General features: G+C 37.8%; 1 protein-coding gene across 2 annotated transcripts; it reads left to right on the forward strand.

Moving 5' to 3' along the window:
* The first annotated feature begins 701 nt into the window (after nucleotides 1-701).
* LOC139115373 (alpha-tocopherol transfer protein-like) lies at nucleotides 702-20,959 on the forward strand. 2 transcript variants are annotated; one of them, XM_070677443.1, is made up of 6 exons: nucleotides 702-783; nucleotides 10,014-10,153; nucleotides 11,745-12,119; nucleotides 14,235-14,428; nucleotides 15,111-15,221; nucleotides 17,615-20,959. In XM_070677443.1, exons 3-6 carry the CDS (start codon nucleotides 11,756-11,758, stop codon nucleotides 17,867-17,869), a joined length of 924 nt encoding a protein of 307 aa, XP_070533544.1. In that variant the 5' UTR covers nucleotides 702-783; nucleotides 10,014-10,153; nucleotides 11,745-11,755; the 3' UTR covers nucleotides 17,870-20,959. The 2 variants fall into 2 exon arrangements, with proteins under 2 accessions (XP_070533544.1, XP_070533543.1); XM_070677442.1 differs by lacking the exon at nucleotides 702-783 and adding an exon at nucleotides 6,453-7,330.
* Nucleotides 20,960-23,705: the final 2,746 nt, after the last annotated feature.

A 23,705-nucleotide genomic window follows, 5' to 3' on the forward strand; every position in this document is an offset into this window, starting at 1 on the left:
TGTACTTGATATCTCAGATTGCAGTTTAAATTTGAATCGCAGCTTACGATTTGCCATTTTAACACGCTATCACTTATCTTTGCAATCGTTTCTGGCCGATTTTACAGTTGTGAAAAGAAATTAATCTTTATTTTGAATTGACCGTTCACTTTTACAGCATTTAAATGAATATTTTTTTTATCTTGCATTTATCAAAGAAATGATGACCCAACAAAATATTGAGTTCGCTCTGCTGTTAAGATTTGTCGTATGTACTTGACTTGCCTTGTGGCTCGGGCTCATGTCAAATCCGCTATCCCATCATACACCACTACACTTACCAAGTAACCATTCGCTCTACTTACAACATGAAGACGTTCTTGAGATTTGACCTTGACATTGAATGAACAGCGTAATATGAAAACACTAAGCTACGCTATTGATAGAAGAAATCATCAAGGTGAAAATAACGAAATGATACTTACAAAATGGTGTATGGTTTGGCTTGTAAGTGACCGATCAAAGCTAAGCAGTTTTGTATAACAACATCAAAACATGCCTTTGCCAATAAAAGTCATATTTGAGCAAACAATCTATTAAGATTGAATGTGGATAAATAAAGACTCCTGAGTGGGTGTATATGGGGACTGGTGCTGTAAATTTGAGCAGCTATAAATAGTGATGTATACATCAACAATTTAAAGTCACTGCAAACCCTGCAGGATAACAAAAGGTGTTTCGCTACACGGAACTTCATACGCTCTCAGTGTAGAACTGTGACTGACCGCTGTTGTTGGACTGAAGGTACGTCATTGTCAGAGTATTTCGTATTAGCAATGTATTGAGTACTTTTCTTTCTGTGTGGCTTCGAAGTTGCTTCCAACTTGAGAATGAACGTGTCAGCCAGGCCCACGTGATCTGTAGACACGATTGTTCACTGTAAAGTAAGTTAATTTGGCCGTGCCGAGCTGTAAAACCTGAGTTTGCGCGAATTCTGAAACCCGGAATTAAACAATGTGGACGATTTAGAAACCGGGTTGGTTACCTTATTATTCTAAGCAACAATGAGGTGTCCTCAATTTGCAATGCCGTGTTTTCTGTATTTAGAAATGTACCCTACCTGTAACATTACAAATGTTGACACCAGGGATGTAACCGTGTTTTCTATCTAGCATAAGTGAAGTGAATTCAGGTCAAGGTCAACGTATTACTGCTAGTGACTATGCACGATGTAATGTAACTTTGAACATTATCGCCTTCATTTCTTTTAAGATTAATTCTCAAGACAGGATAGTTCAATTGAAATACACCACTGTGTGTGTTCTTTAGAAAACGTGTTTTCTCTCACGTAACGCGTCACCATAAGCTAACTCAGCCAGGGCTTTCATTTGACTTGATCATATTGAGGTGTCCTTTCTTGTCCGCAGTGACCCTTCGACCTGACCCCAATAATTTCACTGTGCCAAAACAGGAGCCGCTCTCTTCAGGGTGTTATTTTCATAGTTAAGTATCCGTTGGTTACTATGTACAATCTTACCAGTGACCTTTGTACTTACACTCTCTAAGTGTACTAAAAGTAGCTGTAATGATTTTTTCACTATTTTCGTGCTGCATGTCAACAGCAAGTTCTTGTTCTACCCCAACAGCATGTTGAAAGCCTTACTATTTAGCTCGTCTGCACAGCGTGTACCCGACCGTGTAAGAAGTGCACTGTCGTTGTTCACATTTGAATTGTAGTTCGAACTAGAATTCACTTGTCAACAATAACAATGCAGTCAATACATGTACAGACTGAGTGGACACGCTAAATAGTCAGTATCCCAACATACCTTGGAGAGTAGAACTTGAAGTAGCTGTGGGTCCATAGCTGTGGTGTTTTCAGACGGGAGTCCTGCCTTTTACGGGCTGGTTTTGACTTATACGATTTTACCAGCCCATAAAAGGCAGGAATCCCGTCTGAAAACACCACAGCTATGGACCCACTGCTAAACTAGAAGGTGCAGTTGCAATACAGAACAAAACTAGTGAAAAAAATCCTCAATGGTTACGTACAGTTACTAGCTCTTGTAGTTTGTGCTTGCTCTCCCAAAACAAGCAGTTTTCGCGCCCCCGTTCATATTATTCTAATTTTTATTTCGCTTTATCAGATGTGCAATTCTTGTCTTCACACCATAAAATTCCAACTCCACCCATGTGAAGCAAACACGTTGATACATCAATACAGAGAGGAAACTGTACCTTCTGTACCGTATCATTGCACCACTTTTTAAGTTTGTTTCGCTGGGGGCTGCGAAACATTCCAGGCAACCTATCTATGCTCTATATGCCAGATACCGTGCTAGTGGAATGGGGGCCTAATACCACAAAACCAGAATCTGAGCAGACCTAATTTTTCACTATGACTCTGTTTCAGACAAGAGGCATGCGTAGAATGTTCGCCATTTTGTCTTGAAGCGACGATTCACGAGGAGAAATGTTTGCTGTGATATGATGATAACGCTGTATGGATACTCCCTTGCTGCTTTATCAAGTTTCCATTCACACGTTGACTCTACATCATCTTATGTATGCTGCCCTGCCAAAATTGGTTCAATTTTCACTTTTCTCTTCGATACTTAAAATGGTGGAATACTGTGGCCCTACCATGGATGTTACATGAACGTACTATTGTCGATATTATGATTGGTCATACACCTATAAGTTACACATCATTCTTGCGAACTGTGTGCTCACTATTGATTTGTACAAGAACCCAAAAACCACTGCATGTAGTTCACGCAATTCAGTCCTTGAGAATTTCAAACAAATTTGTAGACAGTTTATAAAATACTCCAATGGAAAGACATTCCACAAAATACCGTATTGTGGTCCAAATATTTGGAGTGATCAAGGTAGTACTTTACAGGGAAACAGTCGTCGGAACTGCGCCTGTGCGAGTTTCTTGTTTACAAACATTGTTTCGTGCACGATATCTAGATGCACCTCATCATCATAGCTGCAACATTTAAATTATACAACGTAGATTATGACAGACATGTTTTAACTTTCATCAATCACCATTGTACCTTGCATACAGTGTTTACATTGGTCGTATGGGTTCACGCTGTATGGATATGGATTCATATAATTGCATGTCTGACCCCAGCAGGGCATGTTTACCCAGACAAAGTGCTTTGTAAAATCTCTCTAATGCTTTGCGGACACGCTAGCCGATCGATAACATGCGCAGTTAATTCTCTGACAGAGAAATTGTCGAAAGAAAATGCCCCGTGTTTCTAATTTTACCCTGACTTCGGTACTACGGACAACGGCGGCGCTTTTGAGAATTGCCGGCTGGAAAAGTAAAGTCAAAATGGCTCTGTGCTGTGCCGGCTTGGTGCTGAGTCAAATTCTACGTCTATTGATGATGATGATTTATTTACCCTTTATCAATGTAAATATACAAAACTGTTTTTCCAATATAATTCATACATAAGTTACAGGGTAAATAGGAAATGGAAAAATAGCAAAACTGCTAGTCAAAGTCCATTTCCTCTATGAATACAATTATGATTAATCTAATAAACACATATTTGAGGGCGATAGTACATCAATTCTTGTGCAACATGAAATAATTCTCCGTCATGTCTATGGACGCATCTTTTTTATGTGTTTGACAATATTATTTTGAGGGATTGTCGGAAGGAGCTAAGAGATGGTTTTGATCTAATATCATGTGGTAGGGTGTTCCATAAAATACTTCCTGTGTAAGATATTGCATGTTTGCCCATAGTTGTGTTGATAGTTGGTACAAAAAGATTTCCTGTCTCTTTATGTCGAGTACTATAGCAGTGTGATGGAATGGAACAGTAATTTGAAAAATGATGAGGCAAGGTATCGTTAATTAACTCGTACATAAAAGAACTAACTTGTAATTTGTGAAGTTTGAAAATATCAAGAATGTGTAACTGTCGAAATAAATCGGATGAATGTGCTGTGAAATGACTAAAGGTCATTGCTCTAACTGCCATTTTCTGTGCTAGGTGAATACATGTCAAATGAGACTGGTATGTGGATCCCCAGACCTCTAGTCCATAGGTTATATGAGGTTGAATGAAAGCTTTGTAGATTAATACCGTACAAGAATGTGTTTGGGAAGGTACTTTCTTAGTTTGAAAAGAATGCCTACTTTTTTCCTGACTGTAGATTTAACCTGTTCAATATGTTTTGACCATGTCAGATGCCTGTCAATAAGAACACCTACAAATGATGTGGCTTCCACTTCTTCAATAATCTCACCATTGATATGGAGTGAACCTAGCTGAGTTATTTTTCTCTTATTACTTCTAAAGAAAATATACTTAGTCTTAGCACGATTTACGGTAAGTTTATTAACATTACACCAATCTGTAACTTTTTTGAATTGCAACTCGACATCATGTAGATTTATATTAAAGTAGTTTTCAGGGAATGTGTGGAAAATATTTGTGTCATCAGCGAACAAACGAAAATTGAAGAAGTTGGATGAGCTGGCTATATCATTGATAAATAGTAAAAACAATGTAGGGCCCAAAACTGACCCCTGTGGTACTCCACATTCGATTCTAAGACTTGGTGAAGTGTTATTATTGACAGACACGTATTGGTACCTTTGCTGTAAATAGTTTGTAAACCACTGAAGTGGAATTCCTCGTATTCCATAGTATGCTAATTTTTCAAGAAGTATATCGTGATTAATAGTGTCAAAGGCTTTGGAGAAGTCGAGAAAAATGCCAAGAGTTACTCTACCCTCATTCATTTGTTTGATTATATAATTTATGAGATTAATTAGAGAAAGTTTTGTGCTATATTTCTTGCGGAATGCATATTGATGTTCATAAAATACATTATTTATTTCAAGTAAATTTATCAAGCGAGCGTTGACAATTTTTTCCAGCTCTTTACTTAGTAGAGGCAAAACTGAAATAGGCCGGTAATTACTTGGATTTTTGGTGGACCCTTTCATAAAGACCGGTATCACTTTTTTAGTAAATTAGGGAAAGTACCTGATAGAAAAGACTTGTTAAAAATATAAGAAAGTGGTTTGGCTATCACAGATGCATCAATTAAAAGTCTGGCTGACATTCCATCATGACCAAAAGCTTTTTTTTGGATCAAGTGTGCTAATAATCGTTGCTTTAACCTCTAATTCGGTTCTACGCGTCATAAAAAAGGACATTGAACTGGGTTCTTGAAGATAATCTGTATAACTGCTACTTGTTTTAGTGATGTTATTGGCTAGATCAGGCCTATTTTGACAAAATAGTTATTCAACGCTTTAATGATATTATTTTCTCCTGAAACGTCTACTAACTATACTTACTACACCAGTTCGGTGACCCGAATTTACCCTCGGCCTTGCTACACCAGGCTAGGTGTGTTCTTAATTACTCTGTATATAGGTCAGTATGCTGAAATGTTTAAGCCGGTGCTTGTTACACATTGATCTGTCACAGTCATAAAACACCTCACTAAGGGCGATATCTGAAGCGTACCGGAACTTTACAGCTACCTGTGCAGAATTCCTTTCCGTGTAAGAGTCCAATCGATCATTTTAAAAATTCCGAAACGTATAAACTGCTACGGAACAAACTGAAGTTTACGGTGGAGCCCTTGTTTATTTATGTCTTTATTGTGAGCGTGATACAATTATTGGTATCAGATTGTCCTAAATTACTTTAAAGATGACAAGTGAATGAGTACACATAGCACGGGATTTCACACCTGTTCCTATGACGTTATTGCCCTCTTGAATTAAAGTGACGACAATAAAAAATTCACATCAAATGTACAAGCTATCGTGGCTTGCCAATGCTCTAGGCATTACATGTTTTAGCGTGTAGACCAAGTAACTGTAGTTAGAGAAAGGACAAAAATATAATTCTTTTTCTATGCGGGCAACAGGTTGCCGAAATTTGTCTTACTTTTGTTCAAGAAAATAAGTCTATTTTCTTTCCCCCTTCCAAAGAAAGTATACTGAAATGCCCAGTAGCCTTCTCGCAAGCACATCCAATTTGCCACGATTTACAATGCTACTATTAGTAAATTAATTGTCCTGACTGGAATTAATTTGTCGACATTAACATCGGGCACGTATAGGCTGTATTGACAATTTGAAGGCGAGGCATTTCGACGCGAAATACAAGGAGTGGCACTCGTGATAGTTTACTATCAGGAATAACAAAATGACGAGGTGTTTGTTCGTCACCTTCCCGAGTTGGTTACATCTATTTTGCAGGTAATGAAATCGTACCCAATCCTCAAAGTTTATTTTGAGAATGTTGAGTTCGGAAAACGCACTAAACAACCCTTGATTCCGGAATGTCGTTGCTTGGAGCAATCCATACAGCAGTACCGCATTCTGATTAACCCGTACGTGCGACCTTGTCCTTTTAACGAAATGATCACATGTTTACTTCGCGTCCGTGTAAATAGCACGTACGTTATACGCAGGTATACGACGGGGAATGGCGGTGGCCCTTACTGGCAAACGGTGACCACCGCTGCACAGTTGTTTTGCGTTAAAACTGAGAGAAAGTAGCAACCTGTCGAGGTGGTTCTGTTACTCCGCCGTAAAAATTCTTTCGCTGATAAGATCTCGTCTCGAGGGCTGGTACACCGGCATTTTTACAACCCTGAAATTCCAGCATTCAAAGTTTAGATATGACGCATGCTAAAGAGCCGTGGACGGACGTATACGCATGCGCTCAGGAGGTTCAAGTGTGCGTGTGTGACAACCACCTAGTACGGCCAACGACTGCAGTGATCAGATTGTTACAGTTGAAAGGCCCTAAACAGCAAGACTGCGAACGCAGGAGACTATAAATATCAAATCTCACCGGCCTGATAAGACCATTTAGGCTATTGGCACAATTTACACACATCAACAGAGGTTTCAGAGCTCTGGTTTTTACCAGCAAGGAATGATTAAAGTCACAGTGATAAAGAAGCAACTGTAAGTACATGTAAGCAAGTACTGTCAGGGAAAAGCTGGTTGCTGTCAGGAAGAAATTTCATGATTAAAGTGAAAGTAAAAAGGTCATGCAAAATCCGAAGACTAGTCTGATTGCGATAGCCTAGGGTATCTTTGAGCAAACATAAGCCCCATAATTATGATTAACCCCAAAATAACCTCTAAGCAATTTCGTTCGCGTCGAAATGCACTGTTACCATGGTAACATAACGCACTGTTACCTTTGACCCACTCCCACTGGAGTTAATTTGTTCGGCACATGGGCAGGGTTCACCTTAAGTACACGTCTATTCTAAGGACACGCCATTTCGACCGTGGCTGACAGAGCGAGTTATTTGCCCGAAATATTGGACACTGAATGTAAGTAGTGGACGCGTGTACGTACATGTAGGCTTTTTGAAAGTTGTATGGACATTTTTCAAAGCTCGGAGTCCATCGGTACGCCCAAAACACCATGAATTATTGGCAAGCTCGGTGTTGACTTTTCTCGGTGGCACTTAAAGGCCGAGGTCAGCGAGGACGTAGCGCTCCTTCCGCGCTATTCACTGGTAGCTACGCAGCGCTCGTCTCTGTAAGCACCTCGGCTTGTCGAAAGAGAGCTTGAATGACATGTCAAGTTGATATCTTTCCGTCCTAGAAGTGCTATCGACCATGATGTAAACACAATTAGTATCATATCACATTTTTAACTGCATAAAAGATAACATATTATTTATACACAAGTACTATCGATATATCACGGCGTGTCCTTTTAATCTTGAAATGGCACTTTATTCGGTTATCTTTAATCGTGACATTTCAACATACATAACTCCATTGACAAGATAACATATGTCTTTGCGGTATGATGGTATGAAAGCGTTTCAAGCCAGGTGACAGTGGCGGTACGGTCGTGCCACACAGTAAATGTAAATCTCGCTCGAGGGGGTATTGTGAGTAGAGCTGTGGCATTTCAAAATAATTGTAACAATTGACCTGAACGAGGGTTTGGGACAGAGGTGAATACCCAAAATCTATGCAGAATCACATCACAATAGAGTCACTGCAAGCGACCTTTTCGTGTGGACCAGGGGTTTCATTAAGAGCCGGCAGCCGGCGAAATTGACCGGTTACTCTCACGATTTCGCCGGCTACTTTTTTGGAAAATTTTAACTCTTTCATCGCTAAAATATTGTTTTACCTTCTGAAATGGTACGAACAAGTATCTCAAGCTGTGTAATCAAACTATTCAACGGCTCACTTTAGAAGACGAGCGACTACTACGATCGCCGTGTACTACGTCTTAGCACGGTCTTGCGTATACTGCCTCAATAAAACTCGGAATTGTAACGGACGATTCCATTGGCTACTTGAATTGCTCATTCGTATGTGGTCAGCTTTAAGTTCGCCAATGAAAACGTGCGTACTACACCTGTCGGCCGTCATAAGCTCAATTCAAAATGGTCGATGAACAAATGAAGACGGAAGCGATCGCAAGGTCAAGTTTCGCTGTACGATCTTCCGTTTTGAAGTGCACCGAGAAACAAGAGTAGGATAATTACGTGGATTTAAACTCTTTTCAAAGGCAATGGCCTGATTTTTTCTCACAAAAAAACTTTCCGATTACAGTTCGAATTTTAGTAAGCCGACGTCGACGCCAATAATAACTCGCCCAAAGTGGTGTAAAATACGATCAGACCTCTAAATTCAATTCAAAATCGATCGTCAGATTAAATCCAAATGTGAGCTTCTGAAAGTACAAATTTTCATGTCCTATATCAAGGTTCTTACTTTGCATAGCCACATAGTCAAATAACCTTGAGGGTTTTTGATTCTATATGCGAAATATGTAATCACAGTCATTTTTTATCATTCTTGAAAAATAAATTATCCTTTTTACCTCCCTAGAGGTATAAAAGTTCTTCATGTACAGATTCCGTACATAACATCAGGGTTCTTAATTTTAAGCATATTATAGTACATTAATGAAACGTTTCTCGTTTACTGTGCTCATATATTATATGAGGCTGATGAATAGTGACAATTCTCTTGTTAGTGCTTGTATCAATACATACATTATGTTTGGTAGCCTGTTCTGGAAAACACTGTTTTCTGATTGCTTTTAAAGTTTTTTTCTCTGTCTGATATTTTCCATTTCCATTGTGTATTAGTTTTTTAATAGTTTGTGTCCCCCCTTTTTTCTGTATATTTTTTGTGTATGAGCTGGCTCTCGAAATAAATAAATAAAATTAAAATATCAGTGTTTCATCCAGGATGGCATCAACAAGGGGAGTTTCCCCCTTTACAGCAAATGTCGGGGGGATTTCACCAGTTCATGTGTTCTACTTGTACCTATAAGGTGTGACTGGCACCATTTCATGGTGAGGGGGTGCTGGTTCCCCCTTGACAAATTAATTGGGTTGCCAACATTACAACAGAGGGGGAATCCCCAATCGCCCTGTCTAGATGTAGCACTGTATAATATCATCTACAATATTACATTTATATCATTAATGATAGTGCATTATTATAGTTTATCTCCAAAAAGCAGCATGGAGGTTCTTAGGTTCTAAGACTTTAGTTTTCTTTGTTCAAGATATCGTCAACATTATCACATTCATCATATTTAGGCCTGATCTCCCAAGAAAATGGCTTTTATGATATGAGCACAAATTGCCCTGGAACACTGCTGACAATTCTGCTGAAAGTACTAGAAATTCAAGTGACTGTGAGCTGTAAAAAGTGAATTTCAGCTCATTAGAGTTTCCGGCCTTCGGCCGGAAGGGGCAACACCCCCTCCCGGACCCTCCCCCGACGACCGCTTTGTGGTCATGGCAGCTGCAAGCCGCCTACTTTATCATTCTGGCCCCTTACTTCAAAACTTAATGAAACCCCTGGTGTGGACCAAGATTCAAATAACAATAATAGTGGTTGTATGCTCGCTTTTACCTGTTCAGGGTATAACGACCCTGAATGCATGTATCTGCGTGCAACTTGGGTTTAAACTTTTTTTATCAATGCCAACTTTTCAGCCCCAATGGTCTCGGTTTTATCAACTTTGCAGGAGCAGTGTTGAGGTGTCGTTTGGAAAAGTAAGACAAGGTCGGAGAAAGCAGCAGCTTGTGACAATCGTTGCCTGCGATATGCACTAATTGGCCACCCTCGTGCTTTTACGAGCAACCCACTGTATCGTTGCCGTTACAGGTACGGTCAAAGTAATTAGCCAGATGAAGTCATTTTCTAAATCTCGTATTTCCTGTCCCAGTATGTTTTTAAATGGGGCTCTTGTAAGTCAACACGTTAGATAAAGCGTACCTAGATTTCAACCTTTCTCTATGCTTTTTCATCATTATGCATGAGAGAGAGAGAGAGAGAGAGAGAGAGAGAGAGAGAGAGAGAGAGAGAGAGAGAGAGAGAGAGAGAGAGAGAGAGAGAGAGAGAGAGAGAGAGACCCTCGTTTTTCCTCTCTGTGTTGTCGTGGGTGTTGTAGGAAGTCCGACTCTCAATGGCTTGAGCACATATTCACCATTCATAATGTTACAAATATCAAGGTCAACCAATATGATGTTACAAATGTCAATGTCACAATAGTCATAGTGCCTGGGCACTACTAATAACCTTCTTTTAAAATTTGACTGGAATATTGAATGTATGTACTTGATCTTAGCACAGACAACGAGTTGTCTGTGCTCTTAGATGGTTAACGTGTAACTCCAGCCCGGTAGAATTGTCCATTAAGATAGTTCGATCTAGCCTCGATAATGAAAGGCTTAAACTTTGACTCATTTTTTCCGCAGCAAACTTTCAACTATTCTCTTTCAAAATCGAGAATAGAAATCGAGGTTCAACGTCAAAAGTTTGGTACAAGAAAACAAATCACCCGATACTTACCGGTGTTAATTCAAAATGGCCGCCGGCGCCATTCCTGCGTTATCTCTATAGGACAAAATAAAATTCCCAATTTTCACAAAACTAAGACGGTAAAACATTATTTACTCCAAGAGCTTCAAAATAAAGTCCTACACGTGGTATAAGATTTGAAAACAGAAATGTAAAAGTTTGAGGGTCGGACATTACACACGTGTTGTCGTTGACATATTAAATTCAAGATTTTTGAGTAGTGATAAGGAGACTATACGACTGAAAAAGATGGACTTTGCATCAAAAATAACTGAGTTACTACATCAAAAGTAATAGAACTGTAAACGAACGAAACGCCATTCTTACGTTTTGCCGTTAATGTGTAACAATCGAGAAGACTCGATATTACTTCAGCATGTCTTTTTAGCTCGTATCCTTTTAGCAAATTAAGCTACGTCTATCCATTATATTAAGATGCAGCTTATTTCAATGCTTCCCTTTATTCAGTACGGTTAGTCTTTAAAACCTCCCCATGCAATGAAAAGCCGAAAACGCTCAAAAATATACAGCTTATTAAAAGTAATTTACAGCTGTAGATAATGTAAACACGATTGGAACTAATTTGGGATAATTGGATTTTCATATTCTTCAAATTTCTTGAAAGTGTTAAGTGCTCTTTATATCTGATTGTTGCAATATTACAAATTACTCATAAAAACAAGTGTATAACTTAAAAAGAAAAGCAGATGGGTTATATTTGCAGATCAAATCGACATTACTTCACCATCCAATTATCCCAAATTAGTTCCAATCGTGTCTGTATAACGATATAAGCACTAAAGCATTTCGTCAAATCAAGAAGTATAGGTACAATAAACGTTTTCAGGCGTTTTACTTAAGCTTGGCGGGTTTTTTTCCTTCTGCACTTTCGCAGAGATCCGCAAGATGTCCGAGCAATACGTGTGCAGCCTGAGCGCGGAGCTACAGCAGAAAGCCAAACTGGAAGTGAACGAGGATCCCGACACACGACAGAAGAAGCTAGACCAGCTACGTCATCTGTTCAAGTCACGGCCTGATATCCTATTCCGAAACGACGACGCCTTCCTGCTCCGGTTCCTGCGGAATAAAAAATTCGATGTCCAGAAAGCCTTCAAGAAAATCGTCCACTATTACGAAGTCCGGCGAGATTACACGGACCTCTTTGGAACATTCAAACCGCTCGATTACAAATACATTTTTGATGCGGAAATGGAGATGGTCTGCCCTGGGAGAGACTCCGACGGAAGGAAAGTTATCATAGCCAGGAATTGTAAGTATCTTCATAAAATCGGTGTGACTGTGCGATCCCCTATGGCTCTGGACTAGTTTTTGAGTGCATTTTCTGCTATTTAGGGCTTATTTTGAAGCTCATCAAGAGTAAATGCAGTTTTCAGTGGCTTATTTTTAGTAAATTCGGAATTTGTCTTAACTGCAGAGTTAACAGAGGCATCGCGACCATTTTGAATTTCAAGTGTCGGTAGATATCACGTATTTGTTTCTCAAGATCCAAATTTTACCACAGTCCTTCATACACCGTGTTTTTACTTATGATTTCGAAAGGCAATGGTTTAGTAGTGTTTCGTTGATGAAAATTTGAGGAAAAAACTTTAAGTCGTTTCATTTCGAGGCGCAAACTACTTTAACTCGCTCTTTTTTTTTGTTTTTCGTAAATGTGAACACTGTACTATGGCTTTTTGCAATTTCGTGGTACTGCGACACTGCAACGATAGGCGTACGATGTTTACAGTGCGAATTGAAAAAAATGCGGTAGGTAGGGTAACTCAAAAACCAATGAACTGTACAAGATCGTGCAATAAGTCTATCTCAAATCAGGAACGTCCTATAACGCAAACTAGGTGTTTTGCTGGCTTGAATGTTTGTCAGTGTACGAGTTCTAACGAACATGTTGACCAGGTTGAAACTTTACTTTACAGCCAATGAATTTAGCTCCCTTACTATGGGTAAAATCAGTCACGAGTCTGATAACCTTTAGACACAATCTGTCCAAGATAAAGTCGCAATGAAGTGTGTAGTTGCTATATCAACGTGTCGGTATGGAGGAAACTCGTCGAACATCCGAATAACAATAAATCTGTTTGTAAGCTCGATGTATGTATTATAATAAACTTCAGTACTATCACGAGTCTGATATGACAAATTTGATAAGTGTACTACAGCCCCCTTTTAGGTCAATTGTAATGCCTGAACGGAAGAGAACTATGTGTTAAAGGTCACACCTTTTCTAATTTTGGTGCACAAAATCAAGAAGCATATAGTGGAAAGTTTGACCCCGTCAATTGTCATCGCATGATGGACTCAGTGTCAGTTAGGTCGGTTTGACATGAATGACCTCCGATAAGGTCCTATATGTACGTGTGGGCGGCCTGTAAAGCTATATATCTAACTGATCTATTGTCAAAGTCTGTAAGTAAACTGAATGAAACTGTCCGGAATTATCAAAATGTATTATGTCTGAGAGAGAGAGAGAGAGAGAGAGAGAGAGAGAGAGAGAGAGAGAGAGAGAGAGAGAGAGAGAGAGAGAGAGGGGGGGGCCCTCAATTTTAATTTGAACATATCGTCAAAAGCATGCTGTCACTGGGGGAGCCATTTTCATTTTGAGATGGACCATTTCCAAACCATAGCAAAACGACCTCTTTCTGAAACCGTTTGTGTTCTTCACTTCTTAAATTGAAAGTTTATAGTAAAACTGAAGAAAGAGACGCCGGAAATTAGAAAATTGGTGTTCTAGCTTGTACGAATGTCATTTTCGGCGTACAGAGTCCATTAAGTTTGATGTGATTTTGGATTTGCAAATAAAATACAGTAGTATTATTTTAGTGAATGTTTGCTGCTTATTATGTGACGATTATCCAATCACAGTTGTGGGTGAATTACTGTATTCAGTCTATAAAATAAAAAAACTTACGACACTAAATTAGCTGGTAATGGTATATCAGTAACAGACAGGTTTGACGCGGTTGTTAAAATCTGATGTACTTGATATATTGTAGTAACGCAAGTATAATCGAAATCATCAATTATAGTAGTTCAAATCACGGCTAAATTGATTTTTGTCATATCATATGAAAGTGAAGAAATGAAATTATCAGCTAGCCGCATCAAATGTTCTGAATATGGTGACTCTCAATACGGTGATACAAAAAGTCCTAACGTATTGATATTTACTATACTGACTGTGATGCGATGATATTTCATATCTTTCCCTGTCTCACTATTTCTCTAATCTTCTCACTCACTTTGTCTGTCTGTCTGTCTGTCTGTCTCCCTCCCTCTCCTCCTCTCTGTCTCTCTCTCTCTCTCTCTCTCTCTCTCTCTCTCTCTCTCTCTCTCTCTCTCTCTCTCTCTCTCTCTCTCTCACACACAGCTAGATGGGATGTTGACAGATATGACGTAGCTGAAGGTTTCAGAGGTTCACTGATGATGATGGAGACGATCTTACAGGAGGAGGAAACACAAATCAACGGAGTTGTTCTCATTGCTGACTACGAGGGCTACACGATGAAACATTTTACAAAATCCAAACCATCGATAATGAAGAAAATGTCAGACATATATGAGGTTGTTATTTATCGTACATAGGCCTTGGTTTCGTCACGTAGTCGTTAGTTTATTGGATCGTTATTGCCCGCTCCAACTCAGAAAAAAACGCGCTTCGGGGACAGATATTCGGACTCTCAAACCTTTCCAATTCCTTTCTGATCTACCACTTGCGGGGGTTCATTTTAAGGCTCTAAGTGTAAGAAAACCTTTCACCGCCTTAGTTTTTTGAAAATCGAAAGTTTATTATTCCGAATAGAGTTAACACAGGGACGGCGGTCATTTTGAATTTCAAATATCGAGAAATCTTTGGTAATTTGTCTCTGTAGTACTAAATTTTGCACGGTGACCCCTGATTTTTATTTTTGATTTGGTAAGAGTATGGTCGAAAGCTTCATTGAGGAAAGTTTGAGCAAAAGTTTATGTATTTCACTTTCGGGGTGCACACGACCTTAAATGCTTAATCAGTGAAATGTCGTCGTCAGCTGACTTTTCGCCATTATTTTGTAGTGTTTTGCAGTGTGTTTTAAAATGCAGTAGACGGTTGCTTCACATATCAACTACTTCATTCTTATTCATTCTTTCAAACTAAGTTGCTTGTCGATAAACAGAAATACATCTTTATTTTATTGAGAATTTAGAAAGTCAGGTTGTCGATATAGAAAAACAAATAACTTTAAGGAGGTTATAATTCTTTTTCCAGAATGCGTTACCGCTCAGGATTAAAGCAGTTCACTTCGTTCGGCAGCCGGAGATTTTCAGTAAATTATACTCCATAATAAAATCATTTATGAGTGAAAAATTGACAAAACGGGTGAGTAAAAACAACCAGTACATTATTACAAAAGCGTATGTATCTGAGAAAAGAAGTATATACGAAAATATAACTGGTTCTGCTATTAGATGCCAGGGTGTTAGTGTTTTCTCTGCATGTTCACTGATTGGGGCAATTTCTGCCCCATTCATCAAAATTAGGGGGCAAACTTGGCATTTTAGGGGGCATGATTTTTTAATGGTTGCTAATGACATTAAACAACATATCCTATCAAAACATGAACATACCGGATATGAACTGAATATGCTCACGTGTTTTACAACAGGTTCATTAATAGTAGTACGCTTCACAGAACAATGAGATATATGTTATCATTATGTAGCAGTTTTTTTTAGACTTCGCACAGTACTCTCAGAGTTTAATCACTAATTACAAAACTTTATTGAATATGCGAATGAGCTGTCAATTAACTTGACACTGCTCAATGCTTTATGGGACAATTAGATATCCATCAGATCAACATTTGTAGCACGTTTTATTTAATTTAATGCTGTAATTTTAGAGTAATGTCACTTATTGCAAAGTTCATTAAATATGCAAATAAACCCTACATTAACTTGACACTGTTCAATGATTCATAGCACAATTAAATATTTATCAAGTCAATATCTGTAGCACGTTTCACCAAATTTTAGTGCCGAAATTTCAGAGTTATATACCTAATTACAAAGTTATTAAATATGCAAATGAACCCTTAATTAACTTTATACTACTAAATGCTCACAACACAGTTAGATATCTGTCGTATCAGTATGTGCAGCAGTGTTCATCACATTTGATGCAGTTATTTCGGAGTTATATGACTAATTATAAGACTTCATTTAATATGCAAATGAGCTAATTATTAACCTGACACTGCTCAATGCTTCTCAGTACAATTGGATATTTATCAGATCAACATCTGTAGCAAGTTTCATCAAATTTAATGCTTTAATTTTGGAGTGAAATCACTAATTACAAAGTTCATTAAATTTGCAAATGAACTCTTAATTAACTTCACACAACTAAATGCTCTACACCACAATTAGATATCTGTCGGATCAGTATCTGCAGCAGATTTCATCACATTTGGTGCAGTTATTTTGGAGTTATATCACTAATTACTAAACTTCATAAAATATGCAAATGACCTATTTGTTAACTTGACACTGCCAAGTGCTTCTCAGTACGATAAGATATTTTTCAAAACAATATCTGTACCCAATTTCACTGACTTGGGTGCCGTAATTTCAGAGTTATATACCTAAGTACAAAGTTCTTTAAATATGCAAATGACCCTTTATTAATTTCACACTACTAAATGATTTACACTACAGTTAAATATCAGTCGGATCAGTGTCTGCAGCAGATTTCATCACATTTGGTGAAGTTATATCGGAGTTATATGACTAATTACAAATCTTCATAAAATATGCAAATGAGCTATTTATTAACTTGACACTGCCTAATGCTTCTAACTGTAATTAGAGATATATTAGATCAATATTTATTGCAAGTATCATAAAGTTTGGTGCAGGAATTTCAGAGTTATCTCACTAATAACAAAAGTTCATTAAATATGCAAATGAGAAGATAATTGACATGACACTTACAGTATCATCATAATGTTCTTAGATTGTCATCTGTGAAAAGTTTCATGAAATTTTGTGCAGTATTTCTTGATATATGTCTACACTGTCATTACTGTCTCCATAGGGAAACCATTGTATGGAAAAATACGATATTGCATAACTTCATTAATATGCAAGCCACACTAATCAAAATCTAATCACTTTTTGCAAGTAGCACATGGTACCTATGTACCAAATCTGACTGAATCCGTTCAGGCGTTTTTGAGTTATCGTGTAAACAGACAGACAGACACACACACAAACACACACACACTAACAACACACACACACACACACACACACACACACGGACAGACAGACAGACATCGCTATGACCACGTGTTTACACACGTGAGCTAAAAATGGCACTAGTATCCATGGAGACTGAAGCACAACTATGTCTTTTACTGTGTTTTCTTTCGATGCGTATACTCTACGTTACGCACGTCACCAAAATTGAATGACAGGCGATATTTTGTCTTTTCCGGGGCAATATGCTGAATAGAAATAACAGCAAATGTACAGGTCACTACACTGTGCGCTTGGTTCACCATCATACGGGCGTATTTGCCTGCTGTGTTTTGTGCGCGATTTTCGCTAAATCAGTAACTTTGAAAGGGCAGAAAATGACTCAACATGCGCAATTTGCGCAATCGCGCAGTCAAGAGAAAACCCTAGTCACGTGTTAGCTTTGTACTTACTCTGAGCAAAATCAACGTAAGGATTGCACGATTATATGATTTTTATCGTTTACTGTTTCAGCTGTACTTTCATGGTGAAGAGTATGGAAGTCTTCACAAGTACGTGCCTTCCTCGATGTTACCAGCAGACCTGGGCGGACAGCTGCCGGAGTTCCAAAACAAAGAATGGCGGGAGAGACTACTAGCTAGCAACGAAGAGTTCGAAATCAACAACAAATACGGGTTTCCAAAAGCTGTGGGTTCCTTAGGAGTGGCGGACGTTGGTGAGGAGCCCGGTGCTGGTATAGCAGGCTCTTTCAAGAGACTTGAAGTGTAACCTCTAGCTGGCGCCCTTTCATTCAAACATTCAGGTTAACATATAATTACTGGAGGTGTAACTATATTGCCACTTTTATACACTTCATCGAAAATAACACAAAATTAACCAGGTGGTTTTACTTATTTATTATAAAATGATTCTCAAGGACAAGTTTCTCCATATGAGCTAATTCATTCTATGCGTTAGATGTTGAAGTTTGCGTCACCGCCGTTCATCAGGATAGATGCATTGATGCTAATCAGAGTAATTGTAATAATTCTTATACGCGTGCTGCTTTTTTGCTCACGTGTTGACACACGTGGGCATATGTCGCAGCGATGTCTGTCTGTCTGTCTGTCTGTCTGTGTGTCTGTCTGTCTGTCTGTCTGTCCGTCTGTCTGTCTGTGTACTCAATATCTCAAAAACGGCTCATCAGATCAGAATCAAATCTGGTACATAGATTTAGTTTGCAAATGGCAAGAACTGATTAGTTTTTGGTGGGTGTGGCTTGCTTACTTTTTGCTCATTTGCATAATTAATGATTTTAGAAAAAACTGATATATATTGACAACGACCACACACAATTTGATGAGATTCGCTACAAATGTTGATCACACCAAGATATATCAGCTTTGAAAGATATTAAGGGGTGACGTGAAAGATAATTACTAATTTGCATGTTTATGAAATTTCCTAATTAGGAGTATATATCTGAATTTACTTGATCAAAATTGACGAAACTTGGTATGCATATTGAAGATACTATGATTTAACCTTATTGAAAGTCATTAAGCATTTTTACTACATCCAAATCCCAATTTGCATATTTAATGAATTTTGAAATTAAGGATATATATTTGAAGTTACATGACCAAAATTGATGAAACTTGCTATGTGCATTGAAGATACTATGATAAAACATTATTAAATGTAATTCAGCATTTTTACATCAGCCAATTCCTAATTCGCATATTTTATGAATTTTCCTAATTAGGGGTATTTATCAGATTTGACGTGACCAAAGTTGATGAAACTGGCTATGCGCATTAAATATACTACATTAAATATACTATGATAGAACATTATTGAAAGTCACTAAGCATTTGAACTTTAGCCAATTCCTTATTTGCATATTTAATGAACTTTCATAATCAGGGATATTTATCTGTATTGACTAAACCAAAGTTGACAAAACTTGCTATGTACATTAAAGATGCTACGATACGACATTATTGAAAGTCATTAAGCATTTTTACTTCATCCAGTTCCTAATTTGCATATTTAATGAATTTTTGAAATTAGGGATATATATTTGAATTTACATAACCAAAATTGATGAAACTTGCTATGTACGTTAAAGATACTATTATGTAGGCTAACATTATTGAAAAGCATTAAGCATTTTTGCTTCAGCCATTCCTAATGTGTGTATTTAATTAACTTTCCTAATTAGGGATATATACTTGGATTTACTTGATCAAAGTTGGCATAACATGCTACTGCTGTACATTGATGATTATACCTGGTTATACCAATATGGGAATCATTTCACACTTAAGTTTTCATGTCAGCTAATTTATAGTTTGCATATCTAATGAGCTTTCAAAGTTTGGAATATATAGTTCGAAGGACTTGACCAAAGGCAATTACACTTGCTATATAAAGTGGTGATACAATGATAGCATTCAAAGAAATCAATAATTTTTATTTCAGTTAATTACATATTTGAATACTTAATGACCTATAGAGTTAATCTGTGGTGAATATTGTTTATTATGTTGATCATAATTATTTCAATGAAGTTGCAAACTTGTGGCAAAGGTTCAAATTTACACATAACTGCAATATATAATGAAACACGTGAGCATTTACAGTTCATATCTGGTTGTCTTGTGTTTTCATGTCCTTCGGCATTTTCTTTGTCTATTTTATCAAGTTTTGCCCGACGATAGCAGTCCAAACAATGGCAGTTATGCAACAGATGATGAAATTGATACTTTAGCGGAGCAAGATAGGCGAAAAGGGAAATCATTTTCAGCCAAGTTGGCGCGTGATTCCAATAGCGTATAATAAGTGTGACAACAGAACTACGTCTGTAGACAAAACAATCTTTTGACGAGAGAAATAGCTCCCTTCACTTTTAGGGAAATCATGCTGTATACTATGTATAGATTAAGTGATGATAGATTTTAGGCTATAGGAAGGTTTCCATTGTTTTTGCATCATATTTGTTGTTTTTTACCTGTGATAGTAACGTTTATGCTCTTTCAGCCGATGCCTCACCCAATCAATTATCCAAAGCTGGTTAACATGACGGGTCCCTAAAAAGAGCATATTGGTGTGGCACGACTATTGTTTTAAACCAAGACATTATGAAAGGTCGTCAAATCGCAGGACAAGATTCAAGTAAAGTTAGCAAAACAGTTATTTACTGACTACCAGGCATGGGTCATGTTAACCAAAAGCTTCATACCTCTTACTAAACGTACACTATTGTAAACAAAATAATTTAATGTTGACGTTATTACTATTTCAGTTGCTTTTCTTGTCAACATAAGGCACCATGGGTCTGTGGTTAGGGTACCACTCTCACTGTCAGAGGATGGTGAGTTCTATACCGGCTAAGTCCAGAGTAACGGACTAGCTCTTGGAGGATGGTGAGTTCGAGACTCCAGAACAGTGCTGTGCTGTGCTGTGCCCTTGAGCAAGGCATTGTACTTCTCACTGCAGTGGGTTATGGGTACCTTATGGTTACCTCATCCTTTCATTGGGCGTTTGCCTTTTTGATGATGGCGGTTTTCGTGTTAAGACAGGTTATTTATACAGTTGAATAATTATCAATATTCAATATAAACAAGATATAATAAACATAGGATGCAAAAAACTAAATGCTTTCCCTTTTTACAGGTCAGATAGATAATAACAATTGCTTTTTTATCGAGATTCAACTTTGACACTTTGTATATATTTACATAACGGACATTTGTGTTTCAAGTTAACTGTTTTAAAATTTATTGGTGTATTATATTCAAAATTTCAAGAAAAGGCTTCTAATTATTGTACATTATTTAAAGTAACCTGTGAATAATAAATGCTATGGAATTTTGGTGATAATACAGTATGATTCGATTTTATGGTAATGTCCCTTTGAGTCTATGTTATAGTATTGAACTGTTTTGAATTGTTACAGCCAGCGAAAGCTATGACCGTTCATACTTCTGAAAAACTATGACTCTGTTATCGGTGACAGAGCAACTAACAAAGAACCATGAAAGACGACCGAAGTATTTTGAATATCACATCTTGTACACTCCGAAAGTTATACATGCGGTAGCACTGGCACCGATAAGTACAGTATACTCACATATGGATCAAATAGTGTGTTTAAAGAGTGTATCCGTTTACTTCCTGTCTGCTCCCTTACTACGGATAGATGTATCTGCTTTACTCCCGCACTAAACTGCACTTGTGTGTCAAAGTATCTGTATATAAAATTACTCATCACTCTTAAATAGACTCAGTTGAAATGTGTTACTAAGATATACTTGAGGGTTGTTAGCATTAAGCAATATACCACACTCAGCGACGGTATACCACGCGATTTTGGACCAGAACGAGACATATGTGCAAGAACGATAGCGAGTGCTTATATTGAGTGAACTGGTCAAAATCAATTGGTATACACGTTACTGAGGTGGTCTATTGTATCATAACAAAGAATTGACATGGCATTAAACGCAAAAACAAGGAATTTTTCTCTAGGTTAGAGCTCGTGCCTTTTCACAACGTGCTATTGCGAATGTAGCACGTTTATTTCCACGTCTCGACCAATCTGGTCGCAGTATTTACCCCATCTAGGTCGATTGTTTTGATTTTTGGCTTTATATGACATACAGCTGTAGCAATATGCCGTTATTTCGAGGAAAGTGAAGTTTATATGTTCACAAAGTATGTAAACACTTTCACCTGAATATGCTGAATGTGTTTCTTCTCTATGTTGGTCTCTTCTGCTTTTTAAAAGACAAAGGCATGTCTCGAACGTACCAGTGTTGGCGCTTTACAACAGAGGACGACCAATTTTCCTTCATATTTCAGACCCTTGTGAGTTTCGACCTGTAGTTAGTGACAGTTTTTAACCATGTTCCTTGTCCATTGTTACAAGAAATGATATGAAATTGCCTAATAACCCTGTGTTTTAATGGCTGTCTCTCAACACCATAGATAATTACCTAATGTGAATACCTAACCAATAAGTCACTGAGAGAAATGGACCTGGCGTTCAGGGCGAATGACATAGCAAAAGTAAAAATTTCTCCCAATTATATTATAATTATTTTGTTCTGCAGTTTAGGTAGTATACAGCAGAGGGCTGTCGTCTCATGTGAAAGTGTCGAGAAATCGACAAAATCACATTCATATTTTCCAGCATTTTCTACATACCAGAATCAATCGCTGTGCTATGATCTATTGGCAGGCACGAACCTAACTGATGCACCTGCTAGGAAATAGGCAATTGCCCCGATTGTTGGGAACACCAACTAGACTGAAACAGCTTCAGCATTCAATTAAAGGCACTGTCACTTTACCATAAGACACTGTGACAGCCCTGCTGTATACTACCTAAACTGCGTCGTTGATTTAGAATCGCACATAGTCAGGGTCGGCCCTGATTGTCACATTTGTAAACCATTTGGCACTCTTTTTCCTCAACTGATAATATGACAGACCAATGACGTCTGCTTCTTAATATAATGTTGGGATTCAACTTTGATAATTCTACTGTAACAACACAACACCAATTCAACACACATACGTTTTGCTTTCACTACGACCTCGTGTCATGGCAGTACCCGTCCCTTTCCCCTTCAGCGAATGGGTTAAACCGAATTCACATCGATTAAGAAATGGTGGTTTACTCAAACATTAAAAAGATTGTTATGAATTTGTACGGTGCTATTTAAAAACATGGCTTCATGTAATTTTGCTCACTTCTACTTTAGTGATTTCAAGATTTTCACGAGGTACATGTAGAGAGCTGTTTTTTTATAAAATTAATTTGTTTATTATGTACATATATATCACTAGATATAAAAATTGCATATCGGGGTCAGTCAATGACCGAGGTTGGGTCAACTATTTTTATATATCAAAGTAAACTCTTAGCCCTTAAAAAACCGCTACCGCACTTATAAGGTGACCTAGCATCAGAAGGGTGCACAAACACTTCTGCTCGTATGACGTTGTTATAATTTTGTAATATAAGTTCTTGCTAGATGTTCAACGGCGGGATAGATATCTAACTAAAACTCATTTTTATACAGTGTTCCTTAATGCGGTCATTTTCTCGCACGATAAATCATCCGATAATAACTTAGTCTTCATTTCCCGCAAATCTCCAACGAAATGTTACCAAGTTGTGGCTAAGGTTACGCTAGCTTTGTTAGAGAGTCACCAGGGTTAAAATTATGGTGTCAACGTTGACACTATTGTCGTGATACATCAAAAGCCGGTTAAATTATGCATAGTTGCGTAGGTGAACAGGTTCTTAAGCCAACAAATCTTGGCTTATCTATCGCTCCAGATGTAAACGCACCCTGTAAGTGTGACTTGGAAAAGATAAGTATAGAGGAAAAGAGAAATTGACTTTCAAGCAAGGGAAAGGAAGCAAAACGGTGCAACATATTCCTCTCATTACGACGTCATGACAGAAGCATTTGTCATGAAATCTTGAGACCAAGGATTTATATCGGACAATTAGGCGCTCAGCTATTTACAGCTGATTATAGTTTGATGTGAATAAATCTTCACAATTACTACCATTGTTTACAACTAATAGATAACATCAATGCTGTCA

This window comes from Ptychodera flava, chromosome 17 (assembly GCF_041260155.1).
Source record: "Ptychodera flava strain L36383 chromosome 17, AS_Pfla_20210202, whole genome shotgun sequence".
Lineage (NCBI taxonomy): Eukaryota > Metazoa > Hemichordata > Enteropneusta > Ptychoderidae > Ptychodera > Ptychodera flava.

Bases quoted from the DNA above. Each gene is read 5' to 3' on its own strand.
- LOC139115373 (XM_070677443.1), top strand. From the start codon at position 11,756: ATGTCCGAGCAATACGTGTGCAGCCTGAGCGCGGAGCTACAGCAGAAA. The intron at 12,120-14,234 runs GTAAGTATCTTC...TCTCACACACAG, and splicing joins AGTTATCATAGCCAGGAATT to CTAGATGGGATGTTGACAGA. The intron at 15,222-17,614 runs GTGAGTAAAAAC...TTACTGTTTCAG, and splicing joins GTGAAAAATTGACAAAACGG to CTGTACTTTCATGGTGAAGA.